The 19,053-nt window shown below is 47.8% G+C and overlaps 1 protein-coding gene across 2 annotated transcripts in view; it reads right to left on the bottom strand.

Moving 5' to 3' along the window:
- Positions 1-19,053, bottom strand: part of LOC135902461 (cytochrome P450 3A43-like) — a 94,279-nt gene that overhangs the window by 8,889 nt on the left and 66,337 nt on the right. For both annotated transcript variants that reach the window (XM_065432546.2, XM_065432547.1), the window contains exons 7-10: positions 18,802-18,935; positions 16,978-17,056; positions 15,196-15,268; positions 4,559-4,667 (exon numbers count right to left, since the gene is read on the bottom strand). In XM_065432546.2, the coding sequence (XP_065288618.1) occupies positions 4,559-4,667; positions 15,196-15,268; positions 16,978-17,056; positions 18,802-18,935 (395 nt within the window). The remainder of the gene's footprint in view (positions 1-4,558; positions 4,668-15,195; positions 15,269-16,977; positions 17,057-18,801; positions 18,936-19,053) is intronic.

Genomic DNA, 19,053 nt, shown 5'->3' on the forward strand with positions numbered 1-19,053 from the left:
AATATGGGGCCCTTAGCGTTCTCGCGTTAAAACGAGAAAGAAACAAAGGGCGTTGCTTCGTACTTTCATGTTTTTCATTTAGAGTATTTATGTATATTTTTACCCACGGCGCCTACGTGGCATTACAATGGGAAAGAATACAAAAAATACAACATACTAGCCGACATAAGTAGCACAATAAATATCAGATATGTCGCATGCAAAAATTGTGGAATGGAATAAATAAATAAGAAAGAAAAGAAGAGTAGCAACAGGAAGCTCGAAGAAATGACGTTGGGAATGCGGCAACAAAAATCAAGGTAACCCTGGTTACCTCTTACACACACATACACGATGAAAACATCTGAATATATGAATCGAAAGGCCCCGCATTCATGCATACAAACTCAAAAAAATAAATGTGAAAACAATGTCGCATATTTCAATGGCACGGAGGACAGCTTTACGGGTGTACATCAACATAAAGCCATGTAGAACACTAGCCATCACAGCATATTTTGTGTCAATGCGTTTCCTGCATGTTCAAAGCAGATAAATATGTGTCAGGGAATCAATTGCTGCAATGGCTACAAGACAGTCAATTTCACTGACAGGTTGTTTTTGGAAAGGAAGTGTTACTGAATGCAGCAGTCCTACATTTAGGTTCCTTTACCTTTATACAATGGCCAAAATGTGTGGACAGATAGTGGGGCACAAAAAGATCAGATTGACGCGAAATATCGATGTCTAGCTGAGTAACAAATCTGATGCCATAGCTTTTCTCAGGTGGAATGCATATTATTCCTGAGAGTTAACTTGGCACAATATTCATAAAACAGAATAATCACGAACAGGTTGATTGAGGCCACGATGTCCGATTATAACTGCAATTGTTTGCGTGATTCAAAGCACTTTTTTTTCGATTGAGCAGTTACGGCAGCTTTTCTAAGTAAGTGAAACATGCAGTGAACGTCTCAATGGGAGAAGCAGCGGGAAGTGTAAATACTCCTACAGACTTTTCCATATCATTACGCTGAAAGGAGACTGCTAAATGCACACTTGTGAGTGCATAGATGAAGCAATAATTATTTCTCCAGAAAACGTCAGGCTTCATCGCGACTGAACTGATGGCCTGTGTCATTACCATGTATAACGGAGGTGTAGAAAAAAAAAGTGCCTCCCCCCCCCCCCTTTATGGCGTCACCCCGAAAAAAAAATAATAATCTTGGCTACGGAGTGAATATATAGTCTCCTCAGACCCAACGAAATTCTAGTACAACAATACCCTTTATAGTCAGCTCAGATTGTCAGCTGGTCTCTTACGAATTGGAAAAAGCTAATTGCTCGATCACATGGGCACAAGTGCATGCTCAAACCAGATGCTGCATTTTGTAACTGGGGGCCATTTCTCTATTTTGTTCATACACGAATGTCTTTTGGTTGCCTGAACACATAGAGAGAGGTTTAACGTCACCTGTCAATTTGTTGCTTCCACTTTTTGTCCTGTAGATGTGCCATCTGGTGTCATTTGAAAGTGCGCAACACATTCATGTTTATGCTTTGTGCATTTCTTTGCATGCTCTTGCTGACGAGTATACAGATGGATCATGTGGTTACCCATAATTTGGTTAAATCAGTGCACTGAAGGAGCAGGGGCATGTAGAAAATAAGGATAGACATAGAGGGTTGGCGTATGCTTTAACTAAGTTTATATGGAACCCCTGACATTTGAGGGTGCCTAAACCATTCTTAAGAAAAATGAAAGCAATGGTGCCATAAGGACTTTCTTTTGTGAGCAGTTGCTATTATGCCCCACAAACGACAAACTGGTTTCAATGGTGCAGCCATACCAGTTGCTCCAAACATTCATTTCTTTATTGCACAATTTAAGCAATTTAATTCCTCGTTTGCTTTCACAAAGGCAAGAAAGAAAAGGAAATAACAAGAAAAAATTGCCTAAAACATCAAATGCCTTGTTGTGCTCAAATTGTTGCAATTATCTTTCTATAATAATAATAATAATAATAATAATAATAATAATAATAATAATAATAATAATAATAATAATAATAATAATAGTTGTTGTTGACCTGCACTTTACATGTTTAAGTGCTAACATGGATGACGAAACCATCACCCCTCAGGGCACATCAGCAGCTATAGATCAATTTTTAATTTCCTCTTCACCAGTTCCTGACGGCATATGCCCAAAGCTTCTAAAACTCAGCCTTCCATATGCCACATTTTAGCCACTTTGTTCCAGCAGTCTATCGACTCAGGGCATATGCCAGAGGACTGAAAAATCTCTCACGTTATTCCTGAACTAAAATTCGGTGACCCTTCAATAGCTCCGAATTACAGACCTATTTCGATAACATCACTTGCAAACTTTTGGAGCATATATCATCCGCAGTTAAGAAACACGTAACGAAGCATAATTTTTTTATTTCACAATCAGCATGGGTTTCTAAAAGTATGTTCCTGCAAAACGCAGTTGTTTGAATTCATTATTGATCTCGATAACGCCATGCATTCTTTATTGGAAGAACATGCCATGTTTGTATATTTCAAGAAAGCCTTTGATAAGGTTCCACATATCCACTTATTAAAGAACCTTTCACACCTAAACATAAAACTAGAAAATTCTCAAGTGGATCGAAAGCTTTTTAAAGGGCCACTCATAGACAGTTTGTGTAGATCAACATTTCTCTCACTTAGCCCAAGTCAAATCTGGGGTGTTTCATGGAACTGTACTCGGACCAATTTTATTTCAAATATATGTGAACTACCTAAACGCTAACATATGCTCTACAGCACGATTGCTTGCAGACAACTGCACAATATACAGACCAGTCACTAATACCTCGGATCTTGACACATTCCAGGATGATCTAAACAAAATTAATAAATGGTGCGAAATGTGGCAGATAGAAATAAACGTTTGAAAAACAAAAGCCATTGTATTTACTACTTCAAACACCGCAGTCACATGCCGTTAAACATTAAATAACATGCTCATCGAAACGGTGCCTAGTGTAAAATATTTAGGAATTAATTTGACATCGGATGTTTTGCGGAATTGCCATATAGATAAGGTGGTTATCAAGGCATCTCACGCACTTGAGTTCATTAGACGCAACCTACACTCTGCTAACAATGATACAAAACTACTGGCTTACACTACATTAGTACGTTCGAAAATAGAGTATGCATCTATAATGTGGAACCCTCATCGATTATACCTAATGAACAAACTAGAATCGCTTCAGAACAAAGCCACTCGTTTCATTGCAAGGAAGTATTCTCGAACACTCTCTTTTTTCCAAAAACTTTACCACAGTCATTCACCCTTTGCCACCTGTTATATAACGCCAGCTCACCACGTTTTTCATCGACTAGATCATTCCTTCAAAGTGCAGGCTATATATCGTGAACTAACCACTTTTTTACTCACCATTTCTTGTCACTATCAGACAGTAGAATGAGCTCTCAGAAGATGCTACATGTCTTACGAATCATGATACATTTGTTGGCCACTCAAAGAACACATTCTTATGAACATTACTGATTTTGTTTCCTACTTCTATTACATTCAGATTCAGTTCAATTGTACCAGGTTACTGTTATTTTTCTTTTCTGTAGTTTTAAATTGCAGATCTCCTCTCTGGTTCAGTGTACTTAGTGCCGAGTATCTGGAAACTGCAAGGCCTGTTACAGATTATTTGGTCATAATTCTCGCTCCATTGTTTTACATTAACTATAATCTGCATAGGAATTTATATTGCGATGTTTGCATCATTGCGTATTGGCTGATAGTTTTATGTTAACTATAGTGTGTACTAGATTCATTGCCTTGTATCGTGCTTTCTTTTCCTTCTTCCTCTCTTTTTTTCTTTTTCTTGCCATTGCGTAGTTATTTTCAATTAGGGGAAATGAGACATCCACCCAACCGCAGCCATTGCTACAAGGGATTCATTGCCACTAATTTCCCCTAATTATAATTACTTCTCTCCACCTCGTAGGTTTACGCAGAACTATTATGTCAAACTCGCGACTCGCCTTTGCTTTGAGTTACTGACAAATTCGACTTTGCCCTGCCTTCTGCTAGCCGCCTGGTTAGCTCGGATGGTAGAGCGGCTGCCCCGGAAAGGCGGTGGTCCCCGGTTCAAGTCCCGGACCAGGACGAATTTTTCTTCAACTGCGAGGCTTTTCTTTCGAGGAACCCGTATGGGTTTCCTTTGTAGCAATTGCTACGGTTGGGTGGATGTCTCATTTCCCCTAATTAATTACTTCTCTCCACCTTGCAGGTTTCCGCGGAACTATTATGTAGTTATTTTCAATGAGTTGCAATGTATTTTTTTTGTTATCATTTCCCCCTATGTAATGCCCCCACCGCGCCTTTAGGGTAACTGAATAAAAATAAAAAATAGTTTGTGTGGACTAATTGAAGACGGCAGACCTGAAAGTTTTTGTTCTTTATAGTTCACTTATCATTATTTTGTTATTGTTGTATTTGTTTTGTTACAACCAGCAGGCAATGCAAGCCCCAGATAATGGAAACAGTTTTGATTGCACTTACATATTTTTGTCTGACTTGCTTCGTTTCCTCCCTCACTTTTTCCTGGACGTCAGGGTGATTCGCAAGCATGTAGCATACGAAGCTCAGAGCCACGGAGGTCGTTCCAAAACTGAAGCGGGGTAGCACAGTGAGGGTCATTTGGCGCATGCTCTCTCATTTCCTACTAGGTTCATCTCCTTGTTATGTTTTTTTTTCGTATGCCACATAACCTAAATACAGAGGTTATAGCACTTGTCTGCTTCTGAATATTTTTAATGGCAGAAAAATTCAACTTCTCTGCAATGATGGCATCTGCCTTGATTATTGAGGATCTTACAAGAAAGGTGTAATAAACGTCTGCTCCATATATTGGACCACAAATGTATAATCGATTCCTTCTAGATTTGAACGCCCAAATCCGAAATGGGACGTGGCTATGGCATTCAATAAACACTATGCTTGGATAAGTAAGAAGTTACTATCAAGTTTATTTGATGGATGTCTGGCTTACTTTTTCGGCAGGCCCTCTAAGAACGGACATATGGTAAATGTTGGAACGAGCAGCGGATATTGCACTAAACCATGCTTAGAACTTTTATTGTCGTACAGCATGATTACGCAACTTTCTTTATTGGCTGAATATATACGCACAGCAAATTTTCACATATCATCTGCATTTTCAATGCTTTATTGGTTCGGTGACTTATTAAAGTGGGTCAGCGTTAATGGCATGTATAGCCCCGTTACATTACAGTATAATACCGCGATGTAATTATTGACACATGTCCATGTTTATCCTTCTCGGGTGACCAGGTTTCACTGCTTAACAAATGTTATCATGCAGCGGAGGACGCGCCTGCATGTATAGGAAATTTCTGGAACGTTATCGATGGTTCCATCCGCTGTCTGTCACCGAACCTCGTGTAATCTGATTGCATGTATGCGCGACGCGAATAGTGTAGAACTTTGTGGAAGACACACGGGGATCCCAGTGATTAGCCATGGAACATTCGACGACTGATGTATAAAAGCCGACGCGCTTGACCCGTTGAGCAGATTTTCGACGATCGCCGACCGTGTTTGCAGCTATCGTTGTGCTATAAAGCTTGTTTTTGTGGGCACAGGTTCGCCCAATAAAAGTTAGTTTTGTCTTTCACAGTAATTCTACTGTGTTCTTCAACGTCACCACCACGTGACATCTGGTGGAGGTGCTTTTCGTTCATGTAACGGACGCCCCCGACAAGCCGTGATCCAAGCCCGGACCGCAAAGAGAACACCAACGTAGTCCCGGGCCATTGAGCAAGCCGCCGTCTTCAACAGCTGCCCCCGGAGCACGGACTTCTACCTGAGAAGACCAACAAGATTGTGACCAAGGCAACCCCAATGGCAGCCCAGCGTCCTCCGTCGTGCTACAGCAGCCCAGGGAGCCTCCGACGTTCCGCGGTTCAACATTCGAGGACCCGGAAACCCGGCTTTAGACATATAAGAGGGTCGCTGCATTTAACAGCTGGAACAGCGACGACAAACTGCGACATATGTCTTCTTCGCATTGGAAGACGGTGCCAGGACGTGGTTCGAGAACCGAGAAGCCACCTTAACGACCTGGGACCTTTTCCGAAGCGGCTTCCTGCAGAAATTCACAAGCGCCGTACTCCGAGAACGAGCCCAAGCACTATTAGAAACCCGAGTGCAGCTGCCTAATGAGACCGCCGCAATTTTTACAGAAGAAATGAGCCGCCTATTCCGCCATGCCAACCCGGAAATGTCCGATGAAAAGAAAGTCCGCCTACTGATGCGTGGTGTAAAGGAGGAACTTTTCGCCGGAATGGTACGGAGGCCACCGAATTAAGACCGCCTACGAGTTTCTTCGCCAGACCACCAGCAGCATCGAGAAGACACTGGAAATGCGGAACCGGCAATTCAACCACCGCACTAACTCGACAAACTACGCCGGTGTTCAGTCACTGGCCACCGACGACCTGCGCGAGACTATCCGAGCGGTCGTGCGGGAGGAGCTACAAAAGCTGTTCCCTTCATCGCAGCCTCAAGTGGCTTCAATTGCCGGCGCCGTCCGTGAGGAGCTCCAACAACAACTCGGAGTGGCCCATGAATCGCCACAGCCTCAGCCGCAAGCGATGACATACGCCGCTGTAGCCCGCCGTCACGTACCCCCTCCGCGCCCACGGCAGGGCCCCGTGACGACACAGTTTCGTCGTCCGCCACCATCCCCGCCGCCAGCGCGCCAACCCATCGGCCCACGCAGCATTCCAAGGAAGACTGATGTCTGGTGCACCACCGTCCGCTTTACTATCACTGCGGAGAAGCCGGGAACACCTACCGTACATGCCCATACCAGGAGATGGGACTCCGAGGGTTCGCCGTGGTTAACGCGCGGCGACCACAGATTGGCGAACGACTTCGCGATATCGCCGACTACCTCACCGTCACTCAGTGGAGCCCTCGACGACCGTCCCGTTCGCCGTCACCAGGCCGCTACCTGTCGCCGCAGCGCCGACCATGCACCGGCCCAGCTCGGGGCCGCGCTCTGTGAGCCCACATCCGGAAAACTAAAAGCAGCAACCGATGGAGGTGCGGTTGCTGTTCGTCGAACTGACGAAGATCCTCCGCCGCCGACGAAGACGACGAAGAGACCATCTCGACGACATAATAACGACACGCCGCCGTCCCGACGAAGTCAGGAAGCCAAGACTACACCGTGCTGCCGATGCCCATACTACACCGCCGATGCCCATACCGGGAAATGGGACTGCGAGGGTTCGCCGTTAACGCGCCGCGAGCACAGATTGGCGAACGACCTCGCGATATCGCCGACTACCTCGCCGCCACTCATTGGAGCCGTCGAAGACCTGTCGCCGCAGCGCCGACCATACACTGGCCCAGCCCGGGGCCGGTCAGCGAGCCCATATCCGGAAAACTAAATGCAGCAACCGATGGAGGTGCGGTTGCTGTTCGTCGAACTGACGAAGATCCTCCGCCGCCAACGAAGACGCCGAAGAAACTACCTCGACGACATAACGACACGCCGCCGTTCCGACGAAGTGCGGAAGCAAGGAATACGACGACGAAAGACGACCTGACGACGTCACATACCAGCCACAGGTCGACGCGACGCAGCCGTGATCCGACGCCAAGACGTAACTGCAACGCCAGAGAAAGAACCACCGATCTCGACGTGCTTCTCGGCGGCCACGCAGTTACCGCCTTAGTGGACACAGGGGCCGATTACTCCGTAATGAGTGGACACATCGCCACCCAGTTGAAGAAAGTTAAAACTGCTTGGGAAGGCCCTCAAATTCGAACCGCTGGAGGACACCTCACCACGCCGACTGGAATCTGCACAGCAAGAATTACCGTTCATGACCGGACTTACCCTGCAACCTTCGTTATTCTCCAACAGTGTTCACGAGACGTCATTCTCGGTATGGACTTCCTGAACCAACACGGCGCAATCATCGACCTGAAGTCGAAGTCAATAACGCTGTCGGAAGATAAAGCGATACCGCCGGAGAGCTCTCGTATAGTCACCACGCCTTGAGCGTGCTCGAAGATCAAGTGAGCATCCCGCCGCGCTCCAGCATTATTATTTCCGTCGGCACCGAAACACCCGCTAACGTAGAAGGCGTCATCGAGGGCGACCAACATCTACTGCTCGACCGTGAAATTTGCGTCGCAAGAGGGATCGCTCGACTCCACGGAAGGAAAGCGGAAGTTATGCTAACCAACTTCAGCCAAGAATTCAAGCACATCAACAAGGGCACGACAATCGCGTACATCGAGGAAATTGTGGAAATTAGCGATGTCTTTCTCCTCTCGGATGCTGCCGCATCTACCCCGATGAGCATAGTCCCCAAACCAGACGTCGACGTAAATCCAAGTCTTCCTATGAGTAAGCAGCAACAGATCAGAGGTCTTCTCCGACGATACACAGACTGCTTTTCGACGTCATCGAGAATTCGACAAACACCAGTCGCAAAGCATCGCATAATAACCGAAGAGTGCGCTCGACCACTCCGCCAGAGCCCTTACTGAGTTTCGACGCGAGAACTTGAAGCTATTAGGCAACAAGTCGACGAAATGCTCCACGACGACATCATCCAGCCGTCGAAAAGCCCGTGGGCATCTCCTATAGTCCTTGTGAAGAAAAAGGACGGAACCCTACGCTTCTGCGTCGATTATCGTCGACTGAACAAGATCACGAAGAAGGACGTGTACCCCCTTCCACTCATAGACGACGCATTGGATTGGCTCTGCAACGCTAAATACTTCTCGTCGATGGACCTCAAGTCTGGCTACTGACAAATAGAAGTCGACGAGAGAGATCGCAAAAAGACCGCCTTCATCACGCCAGACGGCCACTACGAATTTAAGGTCATGCCATTCGGACTGTGGCCGGCGCCTGCAACGTTTCAGGGCGTCATGGACCCGGTGTTAGCAGGATTGAAGTGGAAGACGTGTCTTGTTTATTTGGATGACGTCTTTGTCTTCGCCGGAAATTTCGACGATCACTTTAGGCGGCTTGCGACAGTATTAGAGGCCATCAAGTCATCAGGGCTCACTCTGAAGCCGGAAAAGTGCCGCTTCGCCTACGATGAGCTTCTGTTCCTAGGCCACGTCATCAGCAAATCTGGAGTACGCCCCGACTCGCAGAAGACAGCTGCCATCGCAAAGTTCCCGCAGCCAATCGACAAGAAGGCAGTGCGCTGATTCCTTGACATGTGTGTCTACTGTAGACGCTTTGTCAAGGACTTTTCACGCATCGCGGAGCCGCTAACACATCTAACCAAATGTGATGTCGAGTTCAAGTGGCAAACGCTGCAGGCCGACGCATTTCGAGAACCCAAACGAAGCATGCAGTCGCCGCCGGTACTTGCACACTTCGACGAGGACGTCGATACCGATATCCACACTGACACCAGTAGCCTAGGCCTCGGTGCCGTCCTAGTCCAGAGGAAAGACGAACTTGAACGGGTGATATCTTATGCTAGCCTGTCGCTGTCAAAAGCGGAAGGCAATTATTCTACGACTGAAAAGGAATACCTCGCCATCATTTGGGCTACAGCGAAATTCCGCCCTTACCTCTATGGCAGGCCGTTCAAAGTCGTCAGCGACCATCACGCGTTGTGTTGGCTAGCTAACTTAAAGGACCCTTCAGGACGGCTGGAGCCTCAGACTGCAAGAATGTGACGTCACCGTAATATACAAGTCCGGAAGAAAACACTCTGACACCGACTGCTAATCACGCGCCCCCATCGATCCCCCGCCGCAAGACGACGAGGACGACGACGCCTTCCTTGGAATAATAAGCTCGAAAGACTTCACTAAACAGCAACGAGCAGACCCGGAGCTAAAAGGCCTCGTCGAGTATTTGGAAGGGAACACCGACGTTGTCCCTAGGGCATTTGCGCGGGTTGTCTTTGTTCATGCTATAAAACAACCTGCTCGTGAAGAAGAACTTTTCGCCAGTCCGCGCCAGCTACCTTCTTGTTGTACCGTCAGTGCTGAGTCCAGAAGTACTGCACGCCCTACACGACGATCCAACCGCTGGGCACCTCGGATTCTCCCGGACGCTGTCGAAAATACAGGAAAGGTATTACTGGCCGCGTCTGACCGCCGACGTCGCCCGTTACGTCAAGACATGCCGAGACTGTCAGCGACGCAGGACACCACCGACAAAGCCAGCAGGATTACTATAGCCGATCGAGCCTCCTCGCCGACCATTCCAGCAGATTGGGATGGATTTGTTGGGGCCGTTTCCGACGTCAACATCCGGGAATGAGTGGATCGTCGTGGCGACGGACTATCTCACCCGCTTCGCTGAAACTAGAGCTCTACCTCAAGGGCATCGAAGACGATGCATTTCAAGTGCTCCTGGCGGGAAACCCTACTTCTGTCGCTGCTGTCGTCACTCTTTGCCAGAGCTTCGATGAGTTGCGTTGCAAAAGGGTCCTTGCGCGCAGTGGTGTTGCACCTGGCGACTCTCCCTCGGGCCTCACGCTTCGCTCCAGCTCCACGCCAGCATCATCGCTCTCTGTTGAGATTGAGGATTTCATTCGTGAGGAAGTGGCGCACCAACTGTCTATGCTGCCTCTCAACGATCGACCTCCCCGGCCTGACACATCTCTTGCAGAGGGGGCCATTCGCGAGGAACTTGCTGAGTAGCTACCTTTAGTTCAACCCTGCCCTCCTGTGGCTGCACCTCCGACCTATGCCGAAGTCACCGCGTTACTTACGCCGCCGACGTTCGCGTTTCCTGTGCCAATGCGACTTCAAGCTGCACCTCCTCCCGCGTCGCCTACAATTCCGTATTGAAGTCCAGTTCAGACCCGTTGGCGCACGTGCGACAACCGGCCCATATGCTTCGCTTGCGGTGTCGCCGGCCATGTCGCGCGCTTTTGCCATCGTCGCATGCCACCTGCTAACGCTGCTGTCGCAACGCCTGGATATGGCTATTCCCACGATACTACCGAGCATGCGATGCTTCCCAACCCAGAGTTCTCGCCGCCTCCTCGACGCCCTGTCGGCACTCATCGTTCGCCATCACCGCGTTGTCGCCAATTGCTTTCCCTATTACGTTGCCGCCAGTCACCTAGCGAGGGAAACTAGTTGCTGCAGTTCCGCAGGCACGAACTGCAAGCTTCGCGACTTCTACAATTAAGACCTTCACAGTCACCACGCAATTTATTAGACATTTTGGTCGAAGGAACCACCACAACTGCGCTTATTGATACTAGGGCTGCAGTTTCTGTTATCGACGAAAAGCTTTGTCGTAAGCTCCACAATAAGGTCACAACACCATTGTCTGGTATGCTTCTACGCACCGTGACTGCGCAGCATATAGCCCTGCTTGCTCAATGTACTGCAAGGGTGGTCATCGACGGCATTGTCTATGTTGTTGAATTTTTCTTGTTGTCTTCATGTTCACATGACATCATTCTCGGCTTGGACTTCTTGTTTCACCATCGTGCCATCATCGACTGTCCCCAGGCTGAAGTAACGCTTTTCCCTCTTGCCAATGCCCCTCTGCCTGACCCTTCTGAAGATAAAGCCTCCAAGCTCACCGTTTTGTCCGACACGGACATACCACCCGAAATGTCTGTGCTTGTGCCCGTATCTCGCTCTACCGTGGCAAACGCTACAGTACTCTTTACACCGTCGCCTATTTTTCTACATCGCAAGGCCCTACCCCTCCCGTTTTCTGTACTCACCAATGTATCTGGATTATCCTCTATCCTTGTGTGTAAACCGTCCCACTACCCTGTGACCTTACTGCGCAGTGAATCACTAGGTCATGTTCAACCCCTTGACACGCTTCACATTCTCGATGCTTCTGAGGACATGGCCTGTTATGAGCTCGACGCCCTCACTCCTCCCGTGCTGTGCACGTCATCATCATCATTGTCGTCGTCGTTGTCAGACGTTCTTGAATCTGTCGTAGACGCCGATCTGCTGCCTCCGTATCGCCAGCAAGTCCTCGCGCTTCAGGATTTTTGCTCGTCGTTTGACTGCGAACAACCATCTCTGGGGCGTATGGCAGCCGTCACTCACAGCGTCCACACTAGTTCCTATTCTCCTTTACGCCAGCGACCATGCCTCATGTACCCGCCGTGGTTGCTCAGTGGCTATGGTGTTGGGCTGCTGAGCACGAGGTCGCGGGATCGAATCCCGGCCACGGCGGCCGCATTTCGATGGGGGCGAAATGCGAAAACACCCGTGTTCTTAGATTCAGGTGCACGTTAAAGAACCCCAGGTGGTCAAAATTTCCGGAGTCCTCCACTACGGCGAGCCTTATAATCAGAAAGTGGTTTTGGCACGTAAAACCTCATAATTTATTTTTCACCATACCGCATGTCGGCAGCCGAGCGACAGGTCATTAATGAGCAAGTCGACGATATGCTGCACCGTGGCGTCATTCGCCCTTCCCAAAGTCCTTGGGCGTCTCCTGAAGTATTAGTACTCGAGAAGGACGGGTCAATACGCTTCTGTGTGGATTCCCGTCGACTCAATGAGATCGCTCGTAAAGATGTTTATCCGCTGCCTTGGATAGATGGTGCCCTCGACTCCTTACAAGGCGCGGAGTGCTTCTCATCTTTGGATCTTCGCTCCGGCTATTGACCAGTGCCGATGACAGAAGATGACTGTGAGAAGACAGCTTTCATCACGCCCGATGGCTTGTACGAATTAACCGTAATGCCATTCGGGCTCTGCAACGCGCCCGCTACTTTCGAGCGTATGATGGACACCATCCTTCGTAACTACAAATGCAAAACACGTGTGTGCTACCTTGATGATATCGTGGTGTTTTCACCAGATTCCCCGACGCACCTCGTTCGCTTGCGTGAGATATTGACCTGGCTCACCTCTGCTGGCCTCCAACTCAACATCAAAAAGTGCCGTTTTGCTGCTTGCAAGTTAACAATATTGGGACACGCTTTATTGAAGGACGGTGTGCTTCCTGACCAAGCCACGCTTCGCGGTCACAGAGTTTCGGATACCCACTACTCTTAAGGCGCTCTGCAGCTTTATAGGGCGCTGCTCTTCCTTTCGGCGTTTTCTGCGCAAATTTGCAACTATCATCGCACCACTGACCAATTTACTTACCACTACCAGCGGCATCTCCGCGTGGTCAACTTCCTGTGACGAAGCCTTCAAGCAACTATGTGGCCTACTTACTTCGCCACCGATTCTTCGACACTACGATCCCACAGCGCCTACAGAGGTACACACGGACGCCAGCAGCATCTTACTTGGTGCAGTCCTCACTCAACGGAAAGATGGTTATGACGAGTACGCCGTCGTGTATGCGAGCCGCACCTTAAAGAAGACAGAAGCCAACTCCTCTGTAACAGGAAAGGAGTGCTTGGCCATTGTTTGGGCTCTCGTCAAATTTCGTCCATACCTATATGGTCGCTCTTTTGACATTGTCACCGACCATCATTCGCTTTGCTGGCTGTCCTCGTTGAAGGATCCGTCAGGTCGCCTAGGTCGATGGGCACTTCGCTTACAAGAATATGACATCCACGTTGTCTACCGATCAGGCACAAAACACTCTGACGCCGATGCACTTTCCCGATCACCGCTACCTTCTCATGTGATTTCAGTGCACGTCTCCGCTCTTCGCATCCATGTCAGCCTTCAACGTCGCTGATATGCCGGAACGAGCAGCGTAAGGATCCCCTGCTTTCAACGATGCTGAATTTCCTCTACGACCCCCAGCCATCACACCCTCTTCTCAAACAATTCGTCGCTAAGCCACTCACTTTACTGTACGCGACAACGTCCGTTACTGCAGAAATTATTTGTCTGATAGTCGCAAATGGCAAATTTTGATACCACGACACATGCGTTAGGACATATGCGCTTATTTTCATGCTGCTCCTCATAATGGTCACGCCGGCGTTCTGAAAACGTATACATGGCTAAGGCAGCGTCTTTACTGGCACAGCATCTATCACTTCGTGCGCCAGTACGTACGCGCTTTCACGGTGTGACTGGCATAAAATTGTGACAACGGCATAAGCTACAGCCGCTGCCCTGTCCGGCTCGGCCCTTCGATCACGTTGGCATATACCTATACGGGCCACTTCCCTGCAGCTCCTCGGGTAACCGATGGATAATTGTAGGTGTCGATCACTTGACGTGCTACCTCGAGACTGCCACACTCCCTGCAGCCTCTGCGCGCGAAGTTGCGTTTTTCATCTTGCGGAACTTCGTTCTTCGACATGGCGCACCACACGAACTGCTCAGTGACAGGGGAAGTGTCTTCCTGTCTGAAGTAATCCAAGCTCTTCTCGCTGCACGCAGCATCGTTCACCGCAAGTCTACAGCCCACCACCCACAAACGAACGGCTTGACAGAGAGGTTCAACCGTACACTAGGTGACATGTTGACTGTGTCATAGCCTCCTATATGTGACTGTGTACGGCGCCTGAGATCACAGTAACTGGGACACTGTTTTGCTGTTCGTCACGTATGCCTATACGGCCACACAAGCTACCACTGGCTTTTCGCCTTTTTTTCCGCTGTATGGACGAGAGCCCTCGTGTACTATGGACACACTGCTCCCATACGGACCCGACGCTTCCGATTGCACGCCTGTGTCTGAAGCCACCAAATACGCCGAGGACTGTAGGCAGCTCGCACGAACCCTTACGACCGCTGCTCAAGGTCGTCAAAAGCTGCGGCGTGACAGTGGCGCGCTTACACCACTTTTCCCGACTGGTTCCCTGGTTTGGCTGTGGGTCCCGCCTGACAGCTCTGGCCTTTCAACCAAACTCCTTGCACGCTATGATAACTCCTACCTCGTCATAGACTGTACCTCCGCTGTCACCTGCGTTGTAGAACCTGTGACCCCATCACCCGACCTTAGGCATCGCGGGCGTGACACGGTTCATGTAAACCGACTGAAGTCGTACTATGACCGCCTCATCCTACCCAAGCCGTAAGTCGCCAGGATGGCTACTCTTCTCTCACGGGGGCTATTGTAGTGAAGAGGAGTACGAAGAAAACGCTCTTGTGTCGACTGTGTGCGCGATCAGCGTTCGTATACTGCCGGTGCAACTAGACTCTGCCTAGTGTCTTATAATAAATCCTCATATTACACTCCGAATTATTGTTGGGATATATAGGCACGAGCTTACCCGGCAATTAGGAGCATTCCCGTGTTGACAGAAATTTCCGTTGCGGACATCTTCTTTTCGATCTTGAACACACCTGAAACAATAACAAATGATAACCTACACTTCTAGTCCATTCACTGCACTTTGTTTTCGAAATGCTTCTGTGCCAAGATTTCACGGTGAAATTTGTTAAAACAGTGGGTGCAACAGCTTATCAGCACGTAGGAACTCCAATATAATAATGTACAGTTAAACCTCGATATAACGAAGTAGGTAAATTCGGCAATTGGCTTCGTAACATAAAAAATTTCATTGTATTGAAATTCGACCTTTTATGCAAATAAGTACAGTCACCAACCGATTTTTTTACATGGAAAGGGGCCGCAGAATTTTCCGAATTATCAGGCAATCGAAAAAAAAGCAAATTTGAATGAGGAAAACAATTTGATGAATTTGGGAGTCGGCGACGAATGATACTGTTTCATGCTACGTGGACCACATCTTCACATCAGCGGTAAGAGTTAAGCGAAGCCAGCCACGCTTTCGCGTGCATTCCGCCCCCGTGTCGTCCGCACTAGGACGACGCTATCATGGAAAGCGCCGGCAGCAGGGAGCGAATGCTTCGTCTGCCTCTCGCTGCAACGAGTCACCGAAACTCGAGATTACGCAACCTGCAATACTAAATGCACAAGACGACAGCTAACGTGATGCCACGCCGTCTCGGCATGCCCGCTCTTTTCACACGCGGTAGATTACCTCTAAAGCAGGGTGCGCGGTTGCGCATGCGCAGCCACGGCTGAGACGCCCGCCAGAAATCTGCGCCACCTTACACCCCCCCCCCCTCTTTCCCTGTGCTCGCACGGGAAGACGGCACTCGTAAAGCCACCATCTTTCTTGTCTTACCCTCGCACACTTTCACTCGCACCTAAAGCACAAAGTGCGCAGGCCGCGATGGGATCTTATCACACTTGAGCTTTAGACGGAACATGATGCGGCTCCACTGCAGTGGTCGTTCTTGTCACGCCGCACGCGATTTCAGAGGTGTATTTGCAAGCAGGTGCTTATAATTCAGTCATTTGACCATCAGCGTCCGCGGAAGCTCCCATTTATTGTCTCGGCATTCCTTTGCTGCGGAAGCAAAATTTCATTATATTTAGATCGCACGCACACACACTTTGTTATGGTGAGGTTCTAAATACATGGTGTTCTATGGACAAGAGGTTATAAAAAGTTAAATACTTCATTGTATCGAGTATTTTGTTATATTGAAGTTCGTAATATCGAGGTTTCACTGTAATATATATTTTTGTTTGCGGCTTTCAGTAACGTTAACCAGCATGCTCCAGGAGTGCATATAAGACTCGTAATCGGACTGCATCATTATTAAACAGACTACTGCGGCGTAGTCAAATGCTTGCAAATAACGCAGTATTTTATAACCATTTCCGGTCTAATATTACCATTAACAGACGTGAGAGCAACATAGTGCTGCTGTTTTTTTATGCGGGGTGTAACTACTTCTTCTATAGATATTTAGCTTCATTATTGAAATCCCATGCTCCCGGATGGTGCACGTTTACAATGTATGCTTGCGCCCAACAACAGTGAGCGCACTCTGTTGGGAGATGCGAGAATTCCCAGAAACGGAAATAAATATAGGAAGTGCACTTAATTACTCCCACATTATAAAGTTTTCAGTTCTCGTTTGTTCTTTGAGTAGATAACAATAGCCAATGTATCCGGTACGCAAATGACTGACAAAGCAGGCACCGGTTTACTGAAACTTTATGGTGTTCACCATACCGTTGCTCACTTCACTTTTAGCTTCTTCCTCCTCTGTTTCAGCATCAAGCAGTATCTGCAAGATGTCTTTCTTGCCATCCTGAAGAAGAAAATAAAAAAAGTTTATATTTGACAGTTTAACAGCAGACGTACACCCGGCCACAAAAATTTACGGACCACGGGATATCAAAATACGTTCAATTTCTGAGCAGCCTGTAGCAGTAGCCAGTAAAACTGTATACGACAATGTTGTTAGCATATTCTAGCCAAGGCCCAAAATGTAAATACCAGGCTGCGTTGTGAGGTTGCGGAGACATTCAGCTTTTTCTCACATTTCACGGTTCGTAATATCTTGTGGCCGGGTGTACATATAGTGTTGCGGTGCGATCAAGTCGGCGCACACAGCTATAGCACCTGGCAAGCGTAGACGCTTCCATGAAGTCTCCCTTAAAAAATAGAGGGATAGACCTGCTCAAGAAAAGCCCTAAGTTTCACCCATGGCAGCGGCACAAGTAGTGCTACAACTACAACGACGATAAGGACTGGCACGGCGGCTCCGACGTCGCCAACTTGGGATCAAACGAAGAGTGGGGCAATTATAGCTTTCTTTTTCGGCGACTCCCTTCGCCAAGGAAACATGATGATGATAAACATAATAGTGACATCTGCAAAATATACATAACAAGAGCTGGAGAAAGTCCCCGAACAGCCATAGTCACAAAAGCAGTCTGTAATGGTTGTGTTCAACACGGTTCTTCATAAGTGCGAGAGCCTGTATCGTGGTGAGAGATAGACATTCTCTGTTTAACCATGGCACTCTAACTACTCGCTGCAATTGTTCAATATATGTAAAGTATTCCAAGTTTGCCAAGCAAGTATAAGTACTGCACTACACAAGTGCACAACAAAGCAATAAAGAGAATCCAGAAGCACTAAAAATGTAACAATGGTGAGATAAACTTTTTTAGAAATTATTTGGAGGACGCTTAAGCTTCGCTTTTAAGAGTGGAATGCGATAGCATTCAAAGATACCTGAGTGCTTTTTACGCTTCCCGGCAGCTTCAGCTTATGTAACCGTAATGTTCATCGAGAAACGCTGGCAGCGAACGCTATGCATGAAGGCGAACTTTGCGGTTCATTTTTCGATGGTGTGCATGTGCAAGGCACCAAAGGGGCCGCCCGCTCCTACTAAGACAGACCTCAAACGGCAGCTGAAAAATGCTATCGCGTTAAAAGGGGTTTGTGTTTGAGCTTCCGCGTAACACAATTATGTTTTCTCATATATTTAAACTACAGTCCGATGCTATCATGTCTGTAGGCTGTGTGTAAGTCGTACTTTACAATTTTTCTATGTATTTTACTTTGAGAAATTCAACTAGTTGCGTAATTTTCTCGTGCCACATGGTGGGCCTGCGGGGTTGGGCATGTGTGGTTCGAAATTCTTTTCGCTGAAGCGACGTCTAACGCTGGACACCAAGTTTTCTGCAACACAGGGCCCTTAACACTATCACATTAAAAGTGTTCAGGGTATAAACTGCAAAAGCTCGTGCAGGGTATAAACTGCAAACTCCTCGTGTTCAGGGTATGTTTTCTTTTTTTTTTTTTTGCTAGCACGTGAAGCCAATCAATCAAAATGCAGGCTCCATCTGCTGAATTTATGGCACAGAAGATATTCACATTGAATCAACGGGCCCTCCGAATGAAATATAAGTGTTACTTTATATGCGCCATTTCTGATGCGCTGTCCGTGTCACAGTTAGACGGCTTACAGTGCTACCCAGCTTTACACTTATTGCAAATTTTGTAAACCTACCTCCTATAAAAAACAAACAGAGCTCTGCTTACGGGCAGTGGGTTATTGCGCCTGACGTCGACGGCTTTGTAGGCGACCTTCGAGAATCGGTCGTAGGTGAAGCTGCCAACCTTGCTGTTCAGCCAAAAGAACGGCGCCACTACGCTCTGCAATGTGGTCGTACACTCTGCAAGTTGAACAGGGCCATTTACGCCGGTCATCAGCATGGTGAACCATGATTCAGGGTATACAGGATGATGTACAGACATTCAAGCAAAGCTCTACGGATTGTGCACTGAATCACA

This window comes from Dermacentor albipictus, chromosome 4, assembly GCF_038994185.2.
Source record: "Dermacentor albipictus isolate Rhodes 1998 colony chromosome 4, USDA_Dalb.pri_finalv2, whole genome shotgun sequence".
Taxonomy (NCBI): Eukaryota; Metazoa; Arthropoda; class Arachnida; order Ixodida; family Ixodidae; genus Dermacentor; species Dermacentor albipictus.